Genomic DNA, 22863 nt, shown 5'->3' with positions numbered 1-22863 from the left:
TGACTCGTTAAATTCTACTGTAGAAAAAAGATAGGATCCAGTCGAGGGCCTTGTTCCGGATACCCACAGCATGGAGTCTGCGGGCTAGGGTGCAATGTGAGACAGGGTCTAATGACCTGGAGAGGTCAAAGAGGATGAGGGGCCCCAGTCTCTTTGTCGAGGAGGGTGCGGATGTAGTCTGTTGCTCAGAGGAGTGTTGTTTCTGTGCTGTGGTTCTTCTTGAAACCTGATTGGGAGGGATTGAGGATATTGTTTTCTTTGATGAAGGCAGCGGGTTGGCAGCTTTTTCCATGACTTTGGCCGGAAAAGGGAGTGGGTTGATCAGTCTGAAATTCTTGAGGTCTGGGGGGCTCGCTGATTGTTTTTTTCAGGACAGCGAAGGAGCTGTTGATTTGTTGAAGTTCGGGAGCAATGAGGTCTGCGGCTTTCCGGTAGATGTGGTGGGGGGCAAGGGTCCGTGGGGGCCCCGGAGTGGGTGCTCTTCATTATCCTCAGTGTGTCTTCGATGCTAAGGGCTGTCCAGCTGTTTAGTGTCGGTTGCGTTCGGTTGGGAGCAGCGAGAGGGTATTCCTCGTAGGGGTTGGAGACAAAATTGTCTTAGATGGTCTTGACTTTGTGGTGGAAGAAAGTGCGGAGTCTGTCGCAGAGGTCCTGGGAGGGGGTGATGTCTGTGGACTCGCGGTTGGGTGATCTTTGATGATGCCAAATAGTTCCTTGCGGTTGTGGGTATTGGTGGAGATTCCATCCAGAAGTGCTTCTTTCCTGGAGAGCCTGATGAGCTTGTGGTGGGCTGGTAGCTGTTTTGAAGTGGTCATGGTTTTGGAGTTCCTCCACAATTTTTCAAGTTGTCTACAGTCCCAGAGTTTGGTGGAGAACCAGCTGGCTTTCGGGCTTGGAGGCTTTGAGGAGATGGGGGGGAGGGGGGGGGGGGGGGGGGGGATCATGGTGTTGGTGCAGTCGGTGATCCAGTTGTGTAGGGTGCGGGCGGTGGGGTACTAGCCAGTGGTGGTGGGAGCAGAGCTGCTGAGGGAGGTGGCGATCTGGAGGCCGGGGATATTGTTCCAATTCCTGTGTTGGAGCAGATGCTGACAATATTTGAAGGTGAAGTTAACAGTGGTGGTCCGTCCAAGGGAGTTCGGAGGTGTGGCTTAAGGTGATGGAGTTGCCTGCTGTGAAAAACTGGATCCAGGATGCGACCAGCTGTGTGCATTGGTTCCGGTACAATCTGCTTGAGTTCAAGGGTGTGGAGGTTGTCCAGGAGGGCGGCGGAGTTGGGGTCCAAGCAGTTGTCGAGGTGGATGTTGAGGTCTCCTAGTAGCATGAAATCGTTGGAGGTGATGGAATGCAGTGTGATCATGTTGGTGATGGAGTCTGCGAAGGGAGCCCATTGGCGTATAGTGGCTCGGGGTAGGGTTATGTTATGTTATATTTGTTTTTGTATAGCGCACGGCTACTCAAAAAGTGTGTCCCGGCACTTTAAATAAGGAGACCTACAGCAAAATAACACAACACAGTATAAAAAAACAAGGTGAAATGCAGAAAGAAAACTAAGAACAGCAGAACAGCCTAAAGGGTAAACAGCCAAGTTTTGAGGCCTTTCCTAAATGCAAGTAGGCTGGTGGCTTCCCGGAGTGTTAGCGGCAAGGTGTTCCACAACTGTGGCGCCACCAGTCCGAAGGAGCGGCCTCCAATGCGGGCTCTCTTCACTCGCGGCACAGACACCAGGAACAGAGATTCTGACCTGAGAGAGCGAGCCGGATGGTAAAAGGCAAGTCTCCTTTGGAGGTACTTCGCTCCCACCGCATGAAGAGCTTTGTAGGCCAAAGTTAATGCCTTAAAAACAATCCGTTTACGGATGGGCAGCCAGCACTGAGAGAGGCATAGCATGAAATGACAGGGTGCAGAGTGGTGTGGGGTGGTGCAGAGTGGTGTGGCGTAGAGCAGAGTATGCCATGATCTGGTAGCGCACTGCCATTACAGAAAGCACATTTTCAATGGAAATGACCATTACATTTGCTTAGACATACAGGTTTACTAACAAAACTGTACAGTGCACAAGTGCGGAAAGTGCATCACCTAGGGTAATGATCATATTAAAGTATTTGTTTCCAATACACTTCAGAAATAACAAATATGTTTCATGTTTTTTCTCAATTCTAATAGATTTTGAAATACTGACAATTTAAATGTTGTCATGTGCTAGAAAAAAATTTCCTGCCCCCAATCCTCTCAATTTTAACGAGAAAGAAAAGTAAACAAGCGCCCTTGAAAGACAGTGCCAGGCATTTGATCTCTGCCGTTGAATGCAAAGCAAATGTTACAAGATAAAAAACAGATTTAAAGGCCGGTGTATAGAAAGGGAGTTCGTGGAAGAAAACCGGGTTTCAGCAACATGAGTATTAAATGTACCTGGAGATCCAACAGCAAATAAAGTCAACAAAAAGAAAACTGGAAAAAGTGAGTTACAAACCCAATGGTAATCAACTGCCAGAGTACACTCCTAGGTTAACTTTCTGAAAATCCCAAAATGTTGCCAAAGGGTTCATCATTCTCATGCTCTTAAGGGCACTGTGCGCCTGTCTCCCAAATGATTTCCAATACCATCTTCAGGCTAGGCTCTTGTCCCCACTCAACTACGGACACAGGTTCCTGCTGCCCTCACAGGCTACCGTAAAAGGTATCCCACACAAGTTGACACAGTCGGCCTTCATTTTTAAAGATATATCCTTCACCCCATATAGTCTCTCACTTTAAGCTCTCAGGCGAGCCCTCGGATTGAAACAGTCTACACAGCATTTTCAGTGAGCGTTTGGAAAGTACAGCACACAAAATTGTTCAGATTGAAGGGAAGTCTTTCCTCAGAGTTAAGAAATGTTTACTACCTAAAGGAAAAGTAGTCCAATGGGTAACAGATGTCACTGAATGAAGATACTAGCAAACCTGCTTCAACATTTAATTCTGGAAAGTAAAATATCCCCCCCAAAAATGTCCGCCTCGAATCCTTTCGCCACAAAGCAACCATATTAGTCTTACCCCAGAATCGTAACTCTGCCAGTCGAGTACTTACCCAAAGACCGATAACTTTATTTTCTCGATAGGGTAACATTGGATGGTTTTCACTTGAAATTTCGTCCAAGTGTTGGGTTTTGAATCTTTGAAATAGTCCTCAAAAATCGGTCGAACAAAAACGAAATTACTCACCTGCTATCAGGAGACATCACAGTGCTGTATCTGAGCCCAGCACTGAACCTAAAAAGTATTCATAAATAACTTACAATTAACTTGATTTTCCTCCATAGGATTACATTGAAGAAATTTTGGTGAAAACCAAGCAAAGTGTTGATTTTCAAAACTTACAAATACTCCTTAAAAATCACCTGTGTAACAAAAATGATCTTTCAACTGTTTACAGGAAATGCACCAGGGCTGAATCCAGGATCCAGCCCCAAGTAAGAGAAAAAAAAAGTGTAAAGTGATTTTATTGCACTTACTTAAAACTTCCCATTGAGCTCAATGTTATTTTGTGTTTAACTTGTGTTGCATATTTCAACAACTGTATCTATTGCATTTAAAAGTCAACTGCTATTTGAAAGTATTCAATTGCAACATCTCATTCTGAGAAAGTATTTATGGTACCTACAACAAAAACGGACAGGTGAGTGAGGGTAGATTGCGCTGGGAAGAAATCCTAGTAATACAATGCTCGATAAGCTCAAAGGATAAGGTCCTGGTCACCCAGCCAGAATCAAACAATGTGACATATAAACAAGCCACAAGTGTAAAGTTATAAAACAGACAATATATCCTGAGCTAAGAGTCCTTCAATATCGAGAAACAAATATCAAATCCAAGAATTCAAAGTTTCTTCATTTCATCTTCATTTATTTTCATTTTCAATTGAGTCCAATCTTCACCAATAAAGAATTTAAGTCGCTGCCAACACGTGTTTGGTCTTGGTCGTGATGACCAAAAGACAGTCAGGGCATGTAAGTAAAAAAGGAGGGGTTATGTTGAAATGTTAAGAGGTATGCCTTAGTCCGTAACCAGCATCAACTCTTATATCGATTCCAAGTATTCTCCAAGTCGTCTCTAATTCACAAAGTCCATAAGCCCAGTCCTTAAGGTCGATAAAGAAAGTATGCAACCCAAGCCGGTGATGTCTGGGTCAATTTAATGAAAATAGGGAATTCACTCCTGTCCTCCGAGTACAGAGCGAAAACAGCAGTCTCTCAGTGTGAAGCGGCGTGCCACATCTCATTCTGAGAAAGCATTTATGGTACCTACTTGAGGTTCTAACATAAACAACTATAGATTTTTATATATAAAACTATTGGCCTAGAGTCAGTTCTTGAGTGCGTGAGACCATTTGCTGACTGTGTACAACAAAAGCTTTACACTGTCCTCTGATACGGCCTTACTGCTCGACCATGCTACCACTTTAGAGAGTACGGTTATATAACTTTAACCTCTGCCATACCTCTGGGGACTGTGGACTCTGTATATACTTCACCAAAGTAAGGTTCAGTGCAGAGCCACTTTTTTACAGTAGTGCAAAGTGGTCTCGGCGTAGGCGGCCGAGGGCTAGTCTCACTGTTCCGATTGGATGGTTTGCAGTCTTCTTGTGAGCTGGTTTGTAATACCTGCGTACAGGGTGTGTTCGTAGAGTAGTCTGCTGTGATTAGGGCTTGGGCTTTCGTTTTTGTGGTGTGGGCTGGTAGCCACTTGAAAGGTTAAGACCACGGTCTATGATGATTTTAAGGTTTCCCGCTAGCAAGCATGGAGTGAGTCCAAGGTCTGTGGGCCACTAGGCGATTGCTAATGCAAAGCATTCTTGCTAAAGACTACCATCTTGATCCTGCCAGAGTATTCAATTTGAGGCAACAGGATTTCATTCAGTTGCCTACTTTTGTCATGGATGTGGGACAAGTATTCTTCGTGCTGAGAGTTGTGTGAGATGGACAGTATCAGTTGCATGTCATCAGCTTAAGGATGTTTATGTTGTGAGCTTGTAGGACGTTGGCAAGAGGGGGTTGTGTCAATGATGAAGAGCGATGGGTTGAGCGAGAAGCCCTACGGGGCTCAACAAATAAGATTGTGTTCCTTCAGGCGTTGAAGGTTTCCTCTTATTAAAAAAAAAGAGCAGATCCATTTCAGAGAGTCCCAAAATGTCTGCTTCATGGAGTATTTAGAGAGAATAGTCTGCACGATTGTTGTAAATCAATGCACAGCCAAATATTTGCTTTTAGAGTGAAAAGTAATATGTTATTTCTAATTTGAACACATGCCAAGAGATGTGACATTCAAATACAATAACAAAATCCCCCTTGAGGCCAGAAAATTCTTAGTTGTCTGGCGAATCCCTGTCCCACCCTCCTTTGCTTAACGTGTTCAGGATTATGCTCTTATTCACGGGTGGTCACACCAGGGAATGCAAACTATTAGGTCGTACTCCAGACCTCTCCCATCAGAATTGTTAGGAATTTATGGTGCTGCTGCACCGTTAGCAACAAGCCCACCAGGCCCCAAAGTTGTGGTTTGAGTCTCACCCACTCCTGCTGTATGGAAGTGTCCAGCGAGTGGCCTCTCTGCAACGCTCCCATGTTCGGATTCTGTACGGCGAAGTCTGACCCTATTTTAAGTCACAAAACTAAAAATCTAAACCTATATTGGAGTAAACGCATACATATAAATTACATAGTGGCGGTCACCACTGTGTAGTTATACGAGAGTGAAGAGGTTCTAAAGTAATATGGCTTTTATGTTTTACTATTAACGTTGGTGCTTTTTGACAAACTTTCCCAAAAGCATAAATACAGTTCACCAACCTCAGCTCTGTCTTGAAGTTTCAGGATGATTTGTCAAGCAGCGACTGAAACATTTGCTGTTCTATGTAAATGTCAAGTATAGATTGTACTGCTGTGATGCACAGCTTAGGACCAAACGTCACTGATGACATCTCAAATATATGAAAGTATAACTGGTAAACTTCCCTGGTTTTTTGTTTTTAAACCATAGTGCCTTTTTAGGTCGAACCTGGGCAGGGCAAGTGCCGCTCTGCGAGCCATGCTGTATTGTATTATGTACTTGAAGCCTTGAACACTCTCTGCCCAGATTTGTCACATTGTCTCGAAAATGCGGCTTACGATTCGTTATTAGTCTTGTTAGTCCTTGCTTAGTACCACCCGGTTTTCATTTGTAACCTCACATGAGGACTGGCCCTTTTACTTAGATTGTGATGCAGTAAGTCTTCTTTTGTCTACTATGTAAACACTATTTTCTTTAATGAGCTTCTCTTACTGTTTAGCGGATCTCATGTGCAGCTGTGACCACCTGCTTGTTTACTTAACTTGTAGCAAACAGGGAGCTCTTAAGGGGCCATGGGAGACAGAAGGGGGCAACTGAACAATGCCTTCAAGCATTTGGAATGCAATAGGTTGCGCATTTGCGAGAGTTTAAGCCAATGCCATTGTAATTGGCAATGCCTTTTATTTAGGTTTTAAAAACCGAAACATAAATAAAAAGGCATTGTCATTTACAATACCAACATCTCAAATGTGCGCAATTGCGAGACCAATTGCATTGCAGATGCTTGTTCGGTCTATTTCCAAGGCTTTTTAAATCTTACCAACTTCCTCACGTAGAACTCCACTTTAACCTTTGATTTTTTTCAGTGAATTACAGGCACAATTAGGTCACTGAAAACGATCAAAAATTAACATACCTGAAAGATAAAATACGAATTAGTTAAGTACTGAACTAGAATAGAAGTGAAAACTGATACAATGGTGGCATGTGCTCCCAATTATTTGAGATGTGAGACTGAGAATAAAGATTTTATTCACCAGGGTGAGTAGGGTCATCCTGAGATTGTAGGCAATGAAACTGGCAATCCTTTCTGAAGTAGTGGGGAGCTGTGTTCCCACGAACCCGCGCGCCTGGGCGCCCGCGCACCTCCGTGCCCCGGAGCACGCACTGTTGTGTCTGTGGCGTGCACACATGACCAAGAGCATTTGCGCCGCCGATGTATTTAGCAAGTGCTCCATCTTGCTAAATATCTTTTGTTTTCTAGAGTGCGGCTGTGGGAGCCCAAATCTGCCCGCAGCCACACTTTAGAAAACAGAAGAAATGCAGCACCAAACACAGCGTGTGCTTTTAGAATCACTTAAAAGCACACGCTGGGTTTGTAAGCTTTCACCACAATCGTCAGGGCATGAATAGGGAGCAGTTAGGGAGTGCACACAAACTTGCACCTAAGAAGGAGCTCACAGCGGGCTGGTGCTCCTAGCCGTGGAGATGGATTTAGGTGGCCGTATATTTCGGTCCTTGACCAGCGGCTGCCGCCATCCTCAGAGAGAAATACCTGCTTTGAGAATCAGGGCCGGTACCAAGTAAATGTGACTTAGAAAAAAAAAATATATATATATTTTTTTTTTTTGTTTTTTTTTTTACTTAGCAGTTCTGCTTCTGCCTTAATAAAAATGCAGCAGTAGTTTAGATCATTCTAATCGCCCGTAAAGTGATTTTTTTTCTCTGTTTGATATTTTGGGGCAGTTATTACAAGCAAGCAACATTGGCTATATCGGATTGCCATATTTCTTTTTGCGACCTTTAATCAAAAATACCGGCCATTTCGATAACCATGCCTCTGTCCAAAGTTGGTGGCTCTAGACTGCTCGGAAACGGATTCTCTTTATTTCATTCCACACAAGCGCTTCCTGTGTGGAAGATATTTACCCACCGTGAATGTAAACCTCTCCTTTTGTTTCTATTTTCTACAGTATTTGCCAAAATGCGCATAGAGCAGCAACAAGAGTCTGCAGGAATTGTTGGAAGATCTTCGAGGGAAGGCAAGATTAGTAACGCTTCTTAATTTCCTATTTATGTAATGTATTATAGGTCGAAATTAATAATTCCAGTAAGCATAGTGATTAGTTTAATGGCACTTAATATTACGATTTGGTCACTCCATACCTGCCAAATTACAAATGTTGATGCCACAGTGTGAGGAGGGGCAGGGCTAATGTATTTTATTTTGTTTGCTTTTGATACATGCACAAGTGCCACCATTGCCTCATGTAACGTAACGTTTGTTCTTGTGTTTGAGTGTCTGCCATTTATTGCAGTATTATACCTCTACTTGTACTTTGTACGCCTTTGTAACTTGCACACGTCACTTTTTCCTCCTGTAATGTACTGTTTGCCACCTCTTATTTAGTTTGCTCACAATTGTAACTTTTGCCTCATGTAACAACGTTTGCTTTTGTAATGTGTTCTCATGTAATTTTCTCCTCATGTAACATTACTGTTCCTATAGTGAAGCGCTCGGACACCTTCGGGTAAAGTCCGCACTATATAAAAACGCATTAAATAATAAAAATAAAATAAACAGGGCCCCCAGGTCCAGCCTCTGAATTCCTATTTTTGGGGGGGGGACACGGCACTGATCTGGATGAGAGCTCGCTTGGAACCCCCCCATCTGCTTGGTGCCCCAATCCAAATTCCCACCAGCGTGCAGTGCAGCTGCCAACAGTAGAATGCCTCACCCTACATTCAGTTGAGTCTGAAGCCCTCCGGGGCCCATCAGGCCCCAGCTGGGTCAAACACTGCCCCCCCGGTGCAAGGCTCCCTGCCTCTCCCTTCATGGAGGAGGACCGTGCTGAGGGTTGCTCCAGAGGGTCCTTACAATTACTGGCCAGAAGAGAATTTCATGGGATGGCACCTTGCCCCTGTCCACACGGTCCGTCACCTCCTCTTCGCTGGGGGGGGGGGGGGGGGGAAGAAACACAGAGGGGATTCCTGGAAAACTGTTGCTGGTTCTGCTCCTGCTCATCAGAGACCCAGAGCAACTGCAACCACAGTTTTGTGAGGCCATAGCGCTCACCACACACTACTTGAGGATTTCCCCAAACTTATGTGATCAGTAGCAATGGACCCGCGCTGTCTGTTGGGGGAAACCAGCAGCTCTCCTTGCACGCTAGGTATGCCAAAGTGTTCCTCACGTTCGAATATGAAATCCAGCTCTCGCTACATGCTTGTTGCACCAATGAAAGGAGAGTAAAGTGCTACCCATTAACTATGTAAACAACATTTTGCTGCAAAATCTTTGTAATAGACTTTCACTGACCACTCACATCACAACTAAATTAAAGAGAAACAGTATTTAAAACAATCTGTTGATGAATTCCGGGTCTCATATTGCTATGTGGGATGGTTTCAAACCTGCCTTTAACACCGTTCACGTGGATCTGCATGTGAGGAAATGCACCGTCTTTTCCCTTTTGTTTGCAAAAGTTTGGAGTGATATTTGGCACTGCACCCACACGCGCGCATGGTTACTGGCGCACATAGCTTAGGTTGCAGCGCACAGAGGCCATACACTGCCGCACAGAGAGGAAATAAATTAGAGGGAACATTGGTGGGGAGTACATTAACTTTGACCCCTCAAATGGCACTGCTGAACATCCTGGAAGACCCAATTGTCAGCTGACACACGTACATTTATGGGGCTGGGCATAGTAGTAGTGAAGAGAGACGTTGCAGAGCTATGTATAGCATCTGTAGCATAGCATCCAGCCAAATGTGAGCAGGACTATAATGATGCAGAATTATGGAAAGACCAAATTACGAACCCAGATAGTGCCCAGAAACCGTGTAGGGCATGAATACATCAACGAAAATCAATGGGGAATGAGCTTTGATTGTAGAGGTGGTTGTACAAAGAATATATATATATATATATATATATATATATATATATATATATATATATATATAATATTTGTCAGGCTTGGTTATGAAGCACACCATTGTGGGGTCCCCATTTAGGGGTCCATAGCAAACCAGATTCAACTTCGTTCACGAATATGGTAGAAAACACTACCTTCATTAACCCCTTCGATGCGGATGACGAGCTCAGCTCGTCATCAGCCACAGTGGTCGTGTGCTGATGACGAGCTGAGCTCGTCATGAATATATGGCATCAAGGATTTTCCAGCACACGGGAAAAATAACCACAGCAGCCAAGGTGTTAGGATCACCAACATGTGTGTACCTATTGGGAGACCATTTTATTGGGTTTGCCAAAATGCATTTGTACCTGTAACATTTAGATTTTCTGAAACAGATTTTGTTGCAAAAACCAGCGGAAAGAGAATGCTACTGACGTGCACTTCATGCTTACATTGATCAATACTCCAATAAAGCAATTATAGGAGCATGCAAATTAAAGACTTTGTTGTTCTCAAAAGAATGGTTCCGTTCCTGGCCCCATCTAAATAACTATGAGTTAAATGGAAGAGAAAGATTCCCACAAAGAAAATAAAAAAAACACATCCCCACTAGAGAACAAACTTACTTGTCCTGCTACAGCAGTGAAGTAACTCCACATAGGAATCGCCAGTTGAATATGGGTATCCGGGGTATGCACCTGGCGGCACACCTTGTACTGCACCAGACATAGCTTGTCCCATTTGCATCTGCATTCCAGACATCTGTGCTGCACTGTAGCCAGCATACTAATCATAAAGAAAACAATTCCAGTTTTTATTTTGTGATTGTTACAAATATAGCAACTGCAAACAAAGAAAAAACACACTACAGAAAGGGCTCATCTTTAATGCTCAGACTAAAGGTTTCTGGATTCATTATTCCAAGCAAAGTAAGATAAAAATGGTTTCATTTACATTATTATTACTTCATTTACTATACATGTAATAACTAAAGGGGAAAGAAATCGTAAGCGCAATGTGCAGGTAGGTTAAGATAAAGGTTAAAAGTAAGTTTACTCCTTCTCTGCAAGCCCATAGATCAAAACAATTCCTAAAGAACCTCAGGAGGCGCTAGAGGGCGCCAAGCAAGATGGCCACACTTCAGCGAGTCTCCTGCTGCTTGGGACACAATCCATCTGCCATCCTCCTCTAATCCAGCCCCACACACCTGGAAACTTACTAGTGAGGCAGCTCTAGCCATCCGCCGCCTCCCACAGCAACTATTTTGCCGTAAATCGACCAGGAGCACCAGAAACTGCCTCAGAAGATTTTCCACCCGGCTGCATCAAAAAGCCGTCTCTGACCTCTTGAGCAATCGGTCGCGGTGGGATCCGCCGGCCCCAGCTGCGTACTGTGACCGATGGAAAACACTGCTTCCATCACCTCGCCAGCCTGATTGATGAGCATGCCCCACCTGCTGCAGTGTGTCTGAGCTCCCGCTGCTGTCACCTCGTTCGGCTGCGCAGAGTGGTTTACATTGTAGCCGGGAGGACTTGGACTGGAGCAGACTATAGGTGCGCCTGTGATCTGCGCCTCCGCCGCAACGCCTGCTCGCCCTGGAAATCCTAGACTTTGGACCCGTTGGCGGGGGAATTGTGGTGAATGCAGACGATGCTCTTGCAGCGCAAGCGGGCGCTCTCACCCAAATCTGGCAGAGCCTTGCCTAGAAGAGGACCGGAGAGGCCTGCGCTGTCCAAGTGCGCATCCTGCGATTAGTGAATAGCCCGCACCGGAGAAATGATGTACTGCCTCAGAGGCCCTGTTGAGTCAGCCACGGTGTCCTGCTGCCCCCCCCCTACCCCTGCCGTCCCGTACCCTTCCAATATTTCCCGCTGGGGATACGTGGCCCGCCGACCTCCCCTCTCGTAGGGTGTTCATAATCAGCCGATGCTGGCCTGAGAGCTCTCCCGTTGCTCACGCCGGATCCCTGCCGACAAGCAGTCCTGTCATCCCGCCCAGCGCCCGTTCAAAGCTTACTCACCCACGTGAGCTGCTGCACATAGGCCCCTTCAGGCACTGCTTGGGTGCGCCTTTGGGGCTCGCGGGGAACTGGTGTCGCTGCTTGCCTGTTGTGCTCCACCGAGGAGGGTACTGCCCCGGCCCACTCTGCTAACAACCCATTGGGGTGGGGGAATGCTGGGAGGGGGGGGGGAGGGGGGGGGGGGAAGCAGGGTGCTGCTACTGCCTGCCCTTACATGCTGGAGGCTTCACTTGGTGAAAGCCTGTAGCAGCCCATACCCCCCCGCTGCATACTCTATTACTTGAGGGGTGACATCGCAGCAGGACTGCTCACCCACGTGTCCGGAACCCTGCCTCACGACTGCATTTCTAGCCCGATCAGACTCTGGCTGCCCCCCCCCCCGCGGAGCTAACATCAGACGTTTCCTTCCCCCCGCGGAGCTAACATCCCGCCATGGGCTGCATAGATTGAAATCAACCCAAACTTAACTTCGGAGCCAGGAAATCCTCACTCTCGCAGGCAGAAATGGAGGGCACACAATCCACTGCCTCTGATCAACCCACGTCCACAGATGATCTGAAGGCCCTCCTTCTTGCCATACAATCCAGCCTATTGTCCATAGAAACTAAAATGGACACTACGAATGGGCACATTGACGCCCTAGCGCACAAAAACGATCAACATGAAGAGAGCCTCAAGGAAACTGAACAAAGTATATGACAAAAGATGCCTACGCCACCACCCTTACTAAAACGTTGGATATGGAGAAGGTACTGAAACTCATCGCCGCAAAGAATGAGCACTTGAAATCTCGCTCCAGACTCAAACTACGAATCCTGGGAGTACCGAAATCCACCGCCACTGGTAAAATGGAGGAATACGTAGAAAGTATGTTGATTGCTGCCTTTGGCAGAGAGACGTTCTCCTCGTGTTCATAATAGAGAGAGCGCATAACTCACTGACCTCATGTCCTGTGCATGGCGCCTCTCTTCGTCCTATTATTGAGAAACTACTTAACTATCGGGATACTGCCCTGCGACTCACCAGGGAACACAAGAAAGTACTCTTCGAAGGCACAGAAGTCTCACTATACCCGGAATTTACACTGGCAGTTCAGGAGGGGCGCAGAAAATTCCTCCTGGTAAATAAACTCCAACAAATTAACATGGAATACGCCATGCTCTTCCCTGCACGCCTCAAGGTCACTTTCCGAGGGAAACAGCACTTCTTTACAAACCCTCAACACATCTTTGACTTCCTAAAAACTCTACCTAAAATGGACAGACCACTCCTCCCCTCCAGCCAATCTCAGGACGACCCACTCAGGTGAACCCTAAACTGACTTAGTTTGAAATGTTTAACATGTTGGTCCCATTCTCCCCTGTTGGGCATGTGGTACCTGGGGACTTTGGGGAGGGGTGTCACGGCGGGGTTGGGCTGCTGCTGTGGGGGGGGGGGGGAAGAGTGTTGTACCTCTTTTTATTGCACTCATCACATGTATGCCCTGGTTGACTAACCAGTTTAGACAGCACCCGCTTTCCTCCAATATCAAACTGCGCAATTGTCATTGAGACCCAACCTAGTCCCCCCAAATATAATTTCCTGACCTGGAGTGTGCATGGCCTGGGTGATTCCTGCAAAGGTAGACTTAGCCTTGCTTATCTAGATCGTCACAATATCCACTGCGCTATGCTTCAGGATACGCAACTTCCCTCCACCACATTTGCGTTCCAATGGGCGACCTGCAGGTGCTTCTCATCATACTCCTCCTATGCCTAGAGCAAAGTTATCCTAGTGAAACCCACAACTCCCTACACCCCCATTGGGTCTTACGGAGACACGCAAGGTCTGTACAGTATCCTCTGGGGTCGACTGTCTGCCCAATCTATAACTCTTATCATCTCCTGCTATGGGCCCAACACGGATGACCCAGACCTTTATCAGATCCTTTGGGGCAAGATACTCGACATTGGTTCCACATATTTGATGTGGGGGGAAGATTTTAATGTCACTTTTGATCTGACAATAGAATGTCACACCCGCAAACCCATCATTACTCCAACGCACATAACACCTGCAATCGCATTATAGGGGATGATCTAATAGACGCGTGGCGAGCCCTACATCCACCATGTGATCGGGAGGGTTCCTGCTTCTCCACTGCTCACTTCTCCTGGTCCTGGTCCTGGCATAGACTGGTGGCTCCTCACTAAAGAGCTATCACCCTGGCTGTCACATGCTTTTAACCTCTCACGCACATACTCCGAACACTCACCTGTCCTCACCCTCACGCCACCTCATAAAGAATCACCTTATATCTCCTGGCGCCTGGCCCCACAGACCCTATTAGAGCCAGTCTTCAAGGTGGAGCTAGAGCAAGAAATAACAGATTTTACCCGAAATTACAGATTTGTCTCCCAGTATTCCACGGTCTGGGAGGCTTTTAAGGTCACCATACGTGAGATTTGTATCTCTAAAACTGGTGGTGTCTTGAAGGATATCCGTGCCACACTTCGTAAATTAGAATCTGAGCTTAATCACACAGAAATTCAGATACAGGCTACACCAATCTCTGAATTGAAAGGGCACTTGCGAGACCTGCTTAGGGACTACCAGGAGACGGCCGAACGGGAATGTAAATTTAGGGGAAAAGATCACCAAGCGCGCCGCTATGGAGAAGGGGAAAGGTCGAGCAAAGAGCCTGCATCCTTGATTCGCTCCCCTAGCTTCACCAATACCGCCCTAGAAATAGTTGATGAGGACAGCCAACTACATTGAAAAAGTCTACCATATCTAGGGTGTTTCTAACAATTTTACAAAACCCTGTACAGGACGCACAGAACACAACCTGTAGACATCACCCCTTTCTACGAAGACACTGCCATAGCCTAGCTGGTTAACAACCAAAGAGAATTCCTCCTTGCACAACATGAAGACGAGGAGATCATATCCGCTATAATTCAACTACAATCAGGCAAGGCCCCAGGGCCGGATGGCCTCCCAGCCAAATTTTACAAAACATACCGCCACTTACTCATCCCTGTGTTGCGGCAGGTCTTCGAAGAGGCCCGTGAGATGGGCATACTACCCCAAACAATGCGAGAAGCACTCATAATCTTCCAACCAAAACTGGGCAAGCCAGCTTCACAGTGCCTCTCTCTCGCTCTCATCAACGCTGACGCTCAGATCGCCAATCGCATCAGTCACCTTATGCCCGTCTTGGTCCTTTCCGGCCAGTCGGGGTTTGTACCAAGCAGAGGCACATCTCACAACCTGCGTACCCCGTTTGTGGTCCTCTAAGATATTGACCCCGACATGAACGCTGCGGCCATCTTGCAACGCCACAGCAGCATTTGATTCCCTGGAATGGGACTCTTTTGCTTTTATTCTACACCACATAGGATTCCCCGCCCCTTTTCTGGCCTAGATAAATCTGTTATACACTGGCCTGCGGGCTACCGTGATGGTCAATGGCGCTCGATCCTCCCCCTTCACAATAGCCAGAGGCACTCAACAGGGGTTCCCTCTTTGCCCTGGCTATTAAACCTCTGGCTGCTAAAGTCCGGCAACACTTCTGTGATCATGCGCTCATCTATCCAGATAGACAAATACTAATCTCTTTATACGCAGATGACCTCATGCTTTATCTATGAACCCCAGGCGAAAGTCTCAACCCCATTCTCAGGTTACGTATTCTATTTGGTCGCCTTTCCGGGGTCAATACCAATTAGGGAAAGTCCCAGATCTATCCCCTCAATGGTGCCACTACGAGTTTTGAGCCAGACTGTCCCCTTACATGGTGCGACGATACACTCACCTACCTTGGCATGGTCATCTCTCGCAATAGAGAGGAGCTGATAAAGGCTAACTATGGTTGTCCACTTGATCTAATAACTGAGAAAATTCCCGGAGGGGTCGTGCTACCCTGCTCCCTGGCTGGGAGAGCCGCCCTTAAAAAATGGTGGTCTTACCCAAACTGCTCTACCTCTTCACTAATATCCCCTATGCCCCCAGTCGACATTTTTTCAGAGCTGTAAAGACTCAACTTCTACACCTCATTTGGGGTGGGAAACACCAAGCAGAGACGAAGGAGACGGGCAAGAAGGCCTCCTGCGGCTGTGATTGAAGCGGGCTAACGGGCTGCAGTAGAAACAGCGGCATCTGAACTGGCTTTGGCTCAACCGGGCTGACTTTATTCGATGTTGTAGCCTATAGTGTGAACTTTTTTCCTTTCGGCACAAGCCGTCGGTGTGTGGGAGTATGTTAGGACTTAACGAGTTACCCGTATTGTTTTATTACCAAGCACCTACGGATGATGGACAATTTGTTTGAAAGTACTTTTTTTCTCTTTTTAGGGGAGCGGGAGGGATTCTGCAGTCCTTTGTCCACCAAGAGCTAAAGCATGTCCTGAAAACAGAGGCCGGCACACTGGGGAATTTGGCACTCGTGAGGACGTACGGACTCTTCCTGGTTAGTGAGCTTCAATGGCTGTCCAAACAACATGGTTAGATGCCGGTTACGGAATTGAAAATACTTACACTTAACGTGAGGGGGCTGAATAATCCAGTCAAGCGCAGGGCCGTTTTGCTCGGTTTAGAACAAGCCCATGCTGACATTTGCCTCCTGCAGGAGACGCATCTCTTTCGAGATTGCCAGCTTCTCCGGTCCCGGAAGTTCCCCCTACAGTTTCTCTTCAAGCTCCACCAAGACAGCAGAGTGGCTATACTTGTGTCCCAGAGATTTACGGGTAAGGTCCTGGATAAGTTAGCGGAGATCAAGGGAAGGTTGTTATTTATAGGTTTTCCTTAGGCACTACCCTGTTTACAATCGGCTCTGTTTATGCACCAAATGAAGGTCAAGAGAGGTTTTTTCACACTGTGCTAACAGAAGCTACTTCTACACCAGACCGCCACATTCTGTTAGGAGGGGACCTTAATCTGTTTTTTGACAATGTTTTGGATAGGTCCTGTCAGCGCACCACACAAGCGGGAGCGCTATCTGTCAAGGGACAACCCGATTAAGCGAGTTAGGCTTTAGGGATCCACAGGAGAGAGAATATGCTTATTTCTCAAATGCGCACAAAACATATGCTCGCTTACATTACCTGCTTGCGACACTGCCTACACACACTAGCCACAAAGGTGGAGATTGGAGTTGCCTCCTTATCTGATCATGCCCCTGTGACCGTTAGCCTTGCTCTTCCCCCCCTCCAGCGCACGCGGTGGACATGGCTCCTTAGAGCAGCGGTCTTCAATCTGTGGGGCGCGACCCCCAGGGGGGTCGTGGAGTCCTGGGAAGGGGGTCGCAGATTCTGCAGAGTGCAGCTCCTGGCATCAGGCTGATGGAGGGTGCTCACGGCAGAGGCCTAATTCACACCGAGGTGTGAAAAACATCAACGCCTCATTAGGAAGTAAAAGGTCTTTGAAAGACCGGTCAAGTACTTGGGTGTGACTGTGTGTGTGTCCCTGAAGCTGTTACAGCCGGGCTCACATACAGGAGCTGGGGGGAGCTGGGGGTGGGGGGGGAGGGGAGGGGGGTTGGGGGAATGGCTGTAGTGTAGCCCTTTGAGTTCAATGGATGTTGCGCACCTGGAGCTGTGGGTCCCGTGACACGTCCCCCGCCCCCAGTAGGGAGGCACAGAGATGCCCTCCCATGAGTGGGAAAGAAGAATGAAGATGACGCAGAGAGATGCTGATTCCCCCCTGCCCCCCATGAGAGAGGCACAGAAAAGGTGGGTGGATGAATGATGGGTGAATGGATGGATGAAAGGCTGAAGGATGGATGGATGTGTGAAAAGGTGGGTGGATGAATGATGAGTGGATGGATGAATGAAAGGGTGGATGGATGAATGATGGATGAAAGGGTGGATGGATGAAGGATAGATTGGTGAAGGATAGATGTATGGATGGAAGAATGAAAGGGTGGACGGAAGAATGGATGGATGAAAGGGTGGATGGATGAATGATGGATGGATGTGTAAAAAGATGGGTGGACGAATGAAGGGTGAATGGATGGATGAAAGGGTGGATGGATGAATGATGGATGGATGGATGGATGGATGGAAGGATGAAAGGGTGGATGGATGAAGGATAGATTGGTGAAGGATAGATGTATGGATGGAAGAATGAAAGGGTGGACGGATGAAGGATGAAGGATGGATGGATGAAAGGGTGGATGGATGGATATGTAAAAAGATGGGGGGATGAATGATGGGTGAATGGATGGATAAAAGGGTGGATGGATGAATGATGGATATATGGATGGAAGGATGAAAGGGTGGACGGATGAAGGATGGATGGGTGGATGGGAGGATGAAAGGGTGGATGGATGAAGGATGGGTGTATGTATGGATGGGAGGATGAAAGGGTGGATGGATGAAGGATGGATGTATGTATGGATGGGAGGATGAATGGATGGATGGATGGATAAAAGGCTGCATGGATGAATGATGCATGGATGGATGTGTGAAAAGGTGGGGGGATGAATGATGGGTGGATGGATGAAAGGGTGGGTGGATGTATGTATGGATGAAAGGGTGGATGGATGTATGGATGGGAGGATGAAAGGGTGGATGGATTTATGAATGGATAAAAGGCTGCATGGATGAATGATGGATTGATGTGTGAAAAGGTGGGTGGATGAATGATGGGTGGATGGAAGGAAGGGTGGATGGGTAATGGATGGGTGAATGGATGGATGATGGATGTATGGATGGATGGATGTGTGAAAAGGTGGGTGGATGAATGATGAGTGGATGGATGAATGAAAGGGTGGATGGATGAATGATGGATGTATGGATGGAAGGATGAAAGGGTGGATGGTTGAAGGGTGGAGTGATGAAGGATAGATGTATGGATGGAAGAATGAAAGGGTGGACAGATGAAGGATGGATGGATGAAAGGGTGGATGGATGATGGATGGATGGATGTGTGAAAAGGTGGGGGGATGAATGATGGGTAGATGGATGGATGGATGGATGGATGAAAGGGTGGGTGCATGGATGGATGAAAGGGTGGATAGGTGAAGGGTGGATGTATGGATGGGAGGATGAAAGGGTGGGTGGATGAAGGATGGGAGGATGAAAGGGTGGGTGGATGAAGGATGGGAAGATGAAAGGGTGGGTGGATGTATGAATGGATAAAAGGTTGCATGGATGAATGATGGATGGATGTGTGAAAAGGTGGGTGGATGTATGATGGGTGGATGGAAGGAAGGGTGGATGGGTAAAGGATGGATGTATGGATGGAAGGATGGAAGGATGAAAGGGTGGATGGATGAAGCATGGATGTATGGATGGAAGGATGAAAGGGTGGATGGATGGATGTGTGAAAGTGTGGGTGGATGAATGATGGAGGGATGTGATGAGGTCTAACAGGCGCATTTATGGTTGTCAAAAGTTGATGATGAGGAGTACCAGTTTCTAGAAACTTTTGTCGGAAGGGGGTCCTTACGCCTAAAAAGGTTTTACAAGGGGGTCTCGGCATCAAAAAGTTTGAAGACCTCTGCCTTAGAGAGACATTACTGCACCGAAAGGATGTGATTTCACGAATACAGTGCACCATCACAGACTCTCTCTCCCATAACAGCAACACAGATACTACACTCGCAACACAGTGGGCAGCTCTGAAGGCGATTATTCAGGGTGAGTTTATAGCAATCCTGGCTGCGGACAATGTAGAAAGGCAACGCAAGCGAGATGATCTCTCAGCAGGTTAAGGAACTGGAGCTAATGCACCAGAGAACAGGGGCGCCCAGAGTCTGGAGGCAGTTGAAGGCAGTCAGGCAACAACTAGTGGCGATTAACCAGGACAGAGCGGAGTTTGCGGCCTTGCGTTTGCGTGAGGCTTCTACACAGAAGGGGATAGATGTGGGAGGCTAATGGCGCATACGTTGAGAGAGACTAGACAACGGCAGTCAGTGCAGGAGATTGTAGGGAGGGATGGGAGGCACATCACTGAAGATCACGACATAGCTGAAGCGTTTAGAGATTTTTATGCCTACCTTTATACCTGTGAGTCTATTGGCGACATGGAGGAGGCCTTTTTAGATTCCATTCCCCTTCCGACACTTTCAAGGGAACAGGCAGACCTATTAGAGAGCGCGATTTGGCCAGAGGAGGTCATTGATGCCATCTCCCGTCTGAAAGTAGCAAAAACCCCGGGCCTGATGGGTTGCCTGCGAATTTTTATAAAACATGCTCTGCGCAAATGGTTCCATTACTTGTGCCCTTTTTTAATTCCTTCTCAGAGCCAGAAGAAATCCTGAGTGACCTCTTGGAGGTCTCTATTGCGGTTATACCGAAGCCAGTAAAGGACAGAGTGAGGTGTGAGGCGTACCGACCTATTTCACTACTCAACGTTGACCTCAAATTGTATACAGGGATCTTGGCTGTTCGAGTTGGACCACAAATAGGGGGGTTTTAATCGACTAGGATCGGGCCGGTTTTATCCCGGAACGCCAGACCTCAGATAATACTAAAAAGGGCCCTGCATCTTATCGAGAAGGCCTCAAGGACGGCTGGGGAATATAAGATGCTAGCAATTGACGCAGAGAAGAAGTTTGATAGGGCCCACCGGCCCTATTTGGCGAGGGTTCTTGAGAAGGTGGGAATGAGTCCAAAGTTTCATACTTATGTTCTGAACTGTTATAAGTTCCCGACGGCTACAGTGCGAATCGACGGTTTTACCTCCCCTCGGTTTGATTTCGAGAGGGGAACAAGGCAAGGGTGCCCGTTGTCACCCCTCTTTTTTGCTCTTTATATGGAGCCGTTGGCGCAGAAGTTGAGGCTTAACCCAGACGTCATTGGGATCAAATTCAGGGGCTACGTGCACACGATCAGCTTGTATGCTGACGATGTCTTGATATCGCTGTCTCAACCTGCGGTCACGCTGCCTGCCTGTATCGCAGACTTAGACTCGTTTGGTCGGATCTCCGGGTTTAAGGTCAACATGAGAAAATCAGCGGCCCTGGATCTGTTTTTAGACAAACACTCGGGATCTACTGCTTAAGGAGTTTCCCATTCAGTGGGCGACAAGAGGCGGCTCCCTATCTGGGGATTAGGTTGGCCCCACCATTGAGAGACATGGTGGACATCAAGTATGCTCAGTTACGGTCTAAGATTCTAAAGTAATTGGGGCGGTGGAAGCACTACCCTCTGTCTTGGCTAGGCAGGGTCGCAGCAATAAAGAGGACTGTCCGCCCACAGGTTTTATATTTAACCCTAGGGGTTAGATAAAACAGACGCAATCAGAACTGGCCCAATTTATATGGACTGGGAGAGCGCCTCACCTCAAACTCCGAATAGCGATGCTCCCCCCAGAGCATGCAGGGATTTGTCTCCCGGACTTGGCATTATATTTTCAGGCGGCTCAGCTACACCTTCTAGTGGAGTGGAGCAGATGGGAGTCTGGAAAGCACTGGCTTTTTCAGGACCAGGATGTGGCAGGTAGACCTTTACAAGAAATCCCTTTCGTCCGCAAACACCATAGACCCCCCAATTTATACGCCTCATATCACCAGGGTCCAACTAGAAGTTTCGGAAAAGAAAAATATTAGCCATGAATTTCCCACTTTCCTGTCCCCCCCCCCCATACCCCAATTTTGGACAATCCGGATTTCACTCCGGGATTGGACACTGCAGCCTATGCGAGCTGGCGGACAGCGGGATGCCGGTTTCTTTTTCATTTATATGCAGCTGAAGGGGTGCTTCCTTGCTCTCATTTTCGACGGGAATATGGGCTGCTGGAAGGGGAGAGACTCCGTTACTTACAGGCTTGGCATTGGGCTCTTAGTGAGAAGGTGCATTCTGGGGCTGACAAACGTCTTACTCCCTATGAATCTTGGTTGATCATACGCAAGACTGACAAGAAGTTAATATCTAACCTCTATAAGAAGCTACTGACTAAACATATTCATATTTATACAGCTAGCAGGGCTCGCTGGGAGAGGGAATTGGATAAGACTTTTAGCCGCAAGGAATGGGAGGGTACTTATTATAGAGCGTGTCACTCCGCCTATCATATGGGGCTTACAGACACCTTAACAAAAATTGTGACTTATTGGTATTCCACCCCTGAACGTCTTTATGAAATGGATCACACCAGGGAGGCAGTGTGTTGGCGGGGCTGTGCACAAACAGGGACTTCGGTGCATTTGCTTTGGGATTTACACACCTTCAGGGATATTGGAAACAGGTTCTGGATGAGGTGGGCGCGCACTTTGACACAGAATCCACGTCTCCCATCACTTTTCCTCTTGGTGCTCCCGAATCCCTTGACATACCTGTTGCGCTCCGGTAGAGGTCGCCTGATTGCGATTGCGCTGGGCTATGCGCTGCAGAACATTCTCGTTCACTGGAGGACGGCGCTTGTCCCTATACTGCATGAGTGGTTACATCACCTCTGGCTAGTGCTTGGCATGGAAAAGCTCTCTAACGGCTGCTGGGGAGGGGGCAAAATGTGCGGAGCTGTGGCAGCCATGTTTGTCCCTGCTGTCATCGGAGTTCTGGGAGGTCACCTGCCCCCGATACCTTAGATTGTTACGTCTCTCAGAGACGGAGAACAGGGCTAGCTCGACTAGAACAGCACAAATGTGGTGGACAAGGACCATGAAAGGGGGGGCTGGGTAGGGTAAGCGGGTAGTGGGGGGTTAGTTATGGTTTTTTTCTCTCCTCTGTTCCTTTAATTTTCCTTTCTTTCTCGCCTTTTCTCCTGGTGGGGCTGTACGCACTTGGGTATTACGCTAGTTTCAATTCACCTTCGCCCGCTTGGACTCATTCTATTCAGTGTCTTTAGCTTTGGTCATGCTACTGAATGAAATATCGCTGACAGTTTGTGTTTAATCATTGTGTGACACTCTTTCAATAAAAATTATTTAATACTAAAAAGTACACCTTTCAGTGAATAATTTAAGGTTATAAAAATCCTCTAAATTGCCTTAGAACAAAACTTTTGAGTTTGATTTTTCCAATTTGGACTAAGCTGTTTTTAATCCATTGTTTTGACTTTTCCAAAATTGTTTTAAGTCTATTGTGCCAAATTCAAAGGGAAGGGATTTCAGGGAAAGCCTGGTATATTCGTTGATCCCTCAAAGATGGGTAAGTGCTTTGACTGTAACCTGCCAGGGCATAAGCAGGGA

The 22863-nt window shown here is 47.1% G+C and overlaps 1 protein-coding gene across 2 annotated transcripts in view; it reads right to left on the bottom strand.

The window, feature by feature from the left end:
• Positions 1-22863, bottom strand: part of LOC147670609 (grancalcin-like) — a 185499-nt gene that overhangs the window by 143251 nt on the left and 19385 nt on the right. For both annotated transcript variants that reach the window (XR_015303646.1, XM_086948133.1), the window contains exon 2: positions 10355-10514. Coding sequence is in view for 1 of the 2 variants with exons in the window: in XM_086948133.1 (XP_086804259.1) it covers positions 10355-10513 (159 nt within the window). In the remaining variant the exon portion in view is untranslated. The remainder of the gene's footprint in view (positions 1-10354; positions 10515-22863) is intronic.

This window comes from Lissotriton vulgaris, unplaced genomic scaffold, assembly GCF_964263255.1.
Source record: "Lissotriton vulgaris unplaced genomic scaffold, aLisVul1.2 SCAFFOLD_901, whole genome shotgun sequence".
NCBI lineage: Eukaryota > Metazoa > Chordata > Amphibia > Caudata > Salamandridae > Lissotriton > Lissotriton vulgaris.
Note: the sequence above shows the minus strand (reverse complement) of the source record. Positions and strands in the feature narration are given on the sequence as shown.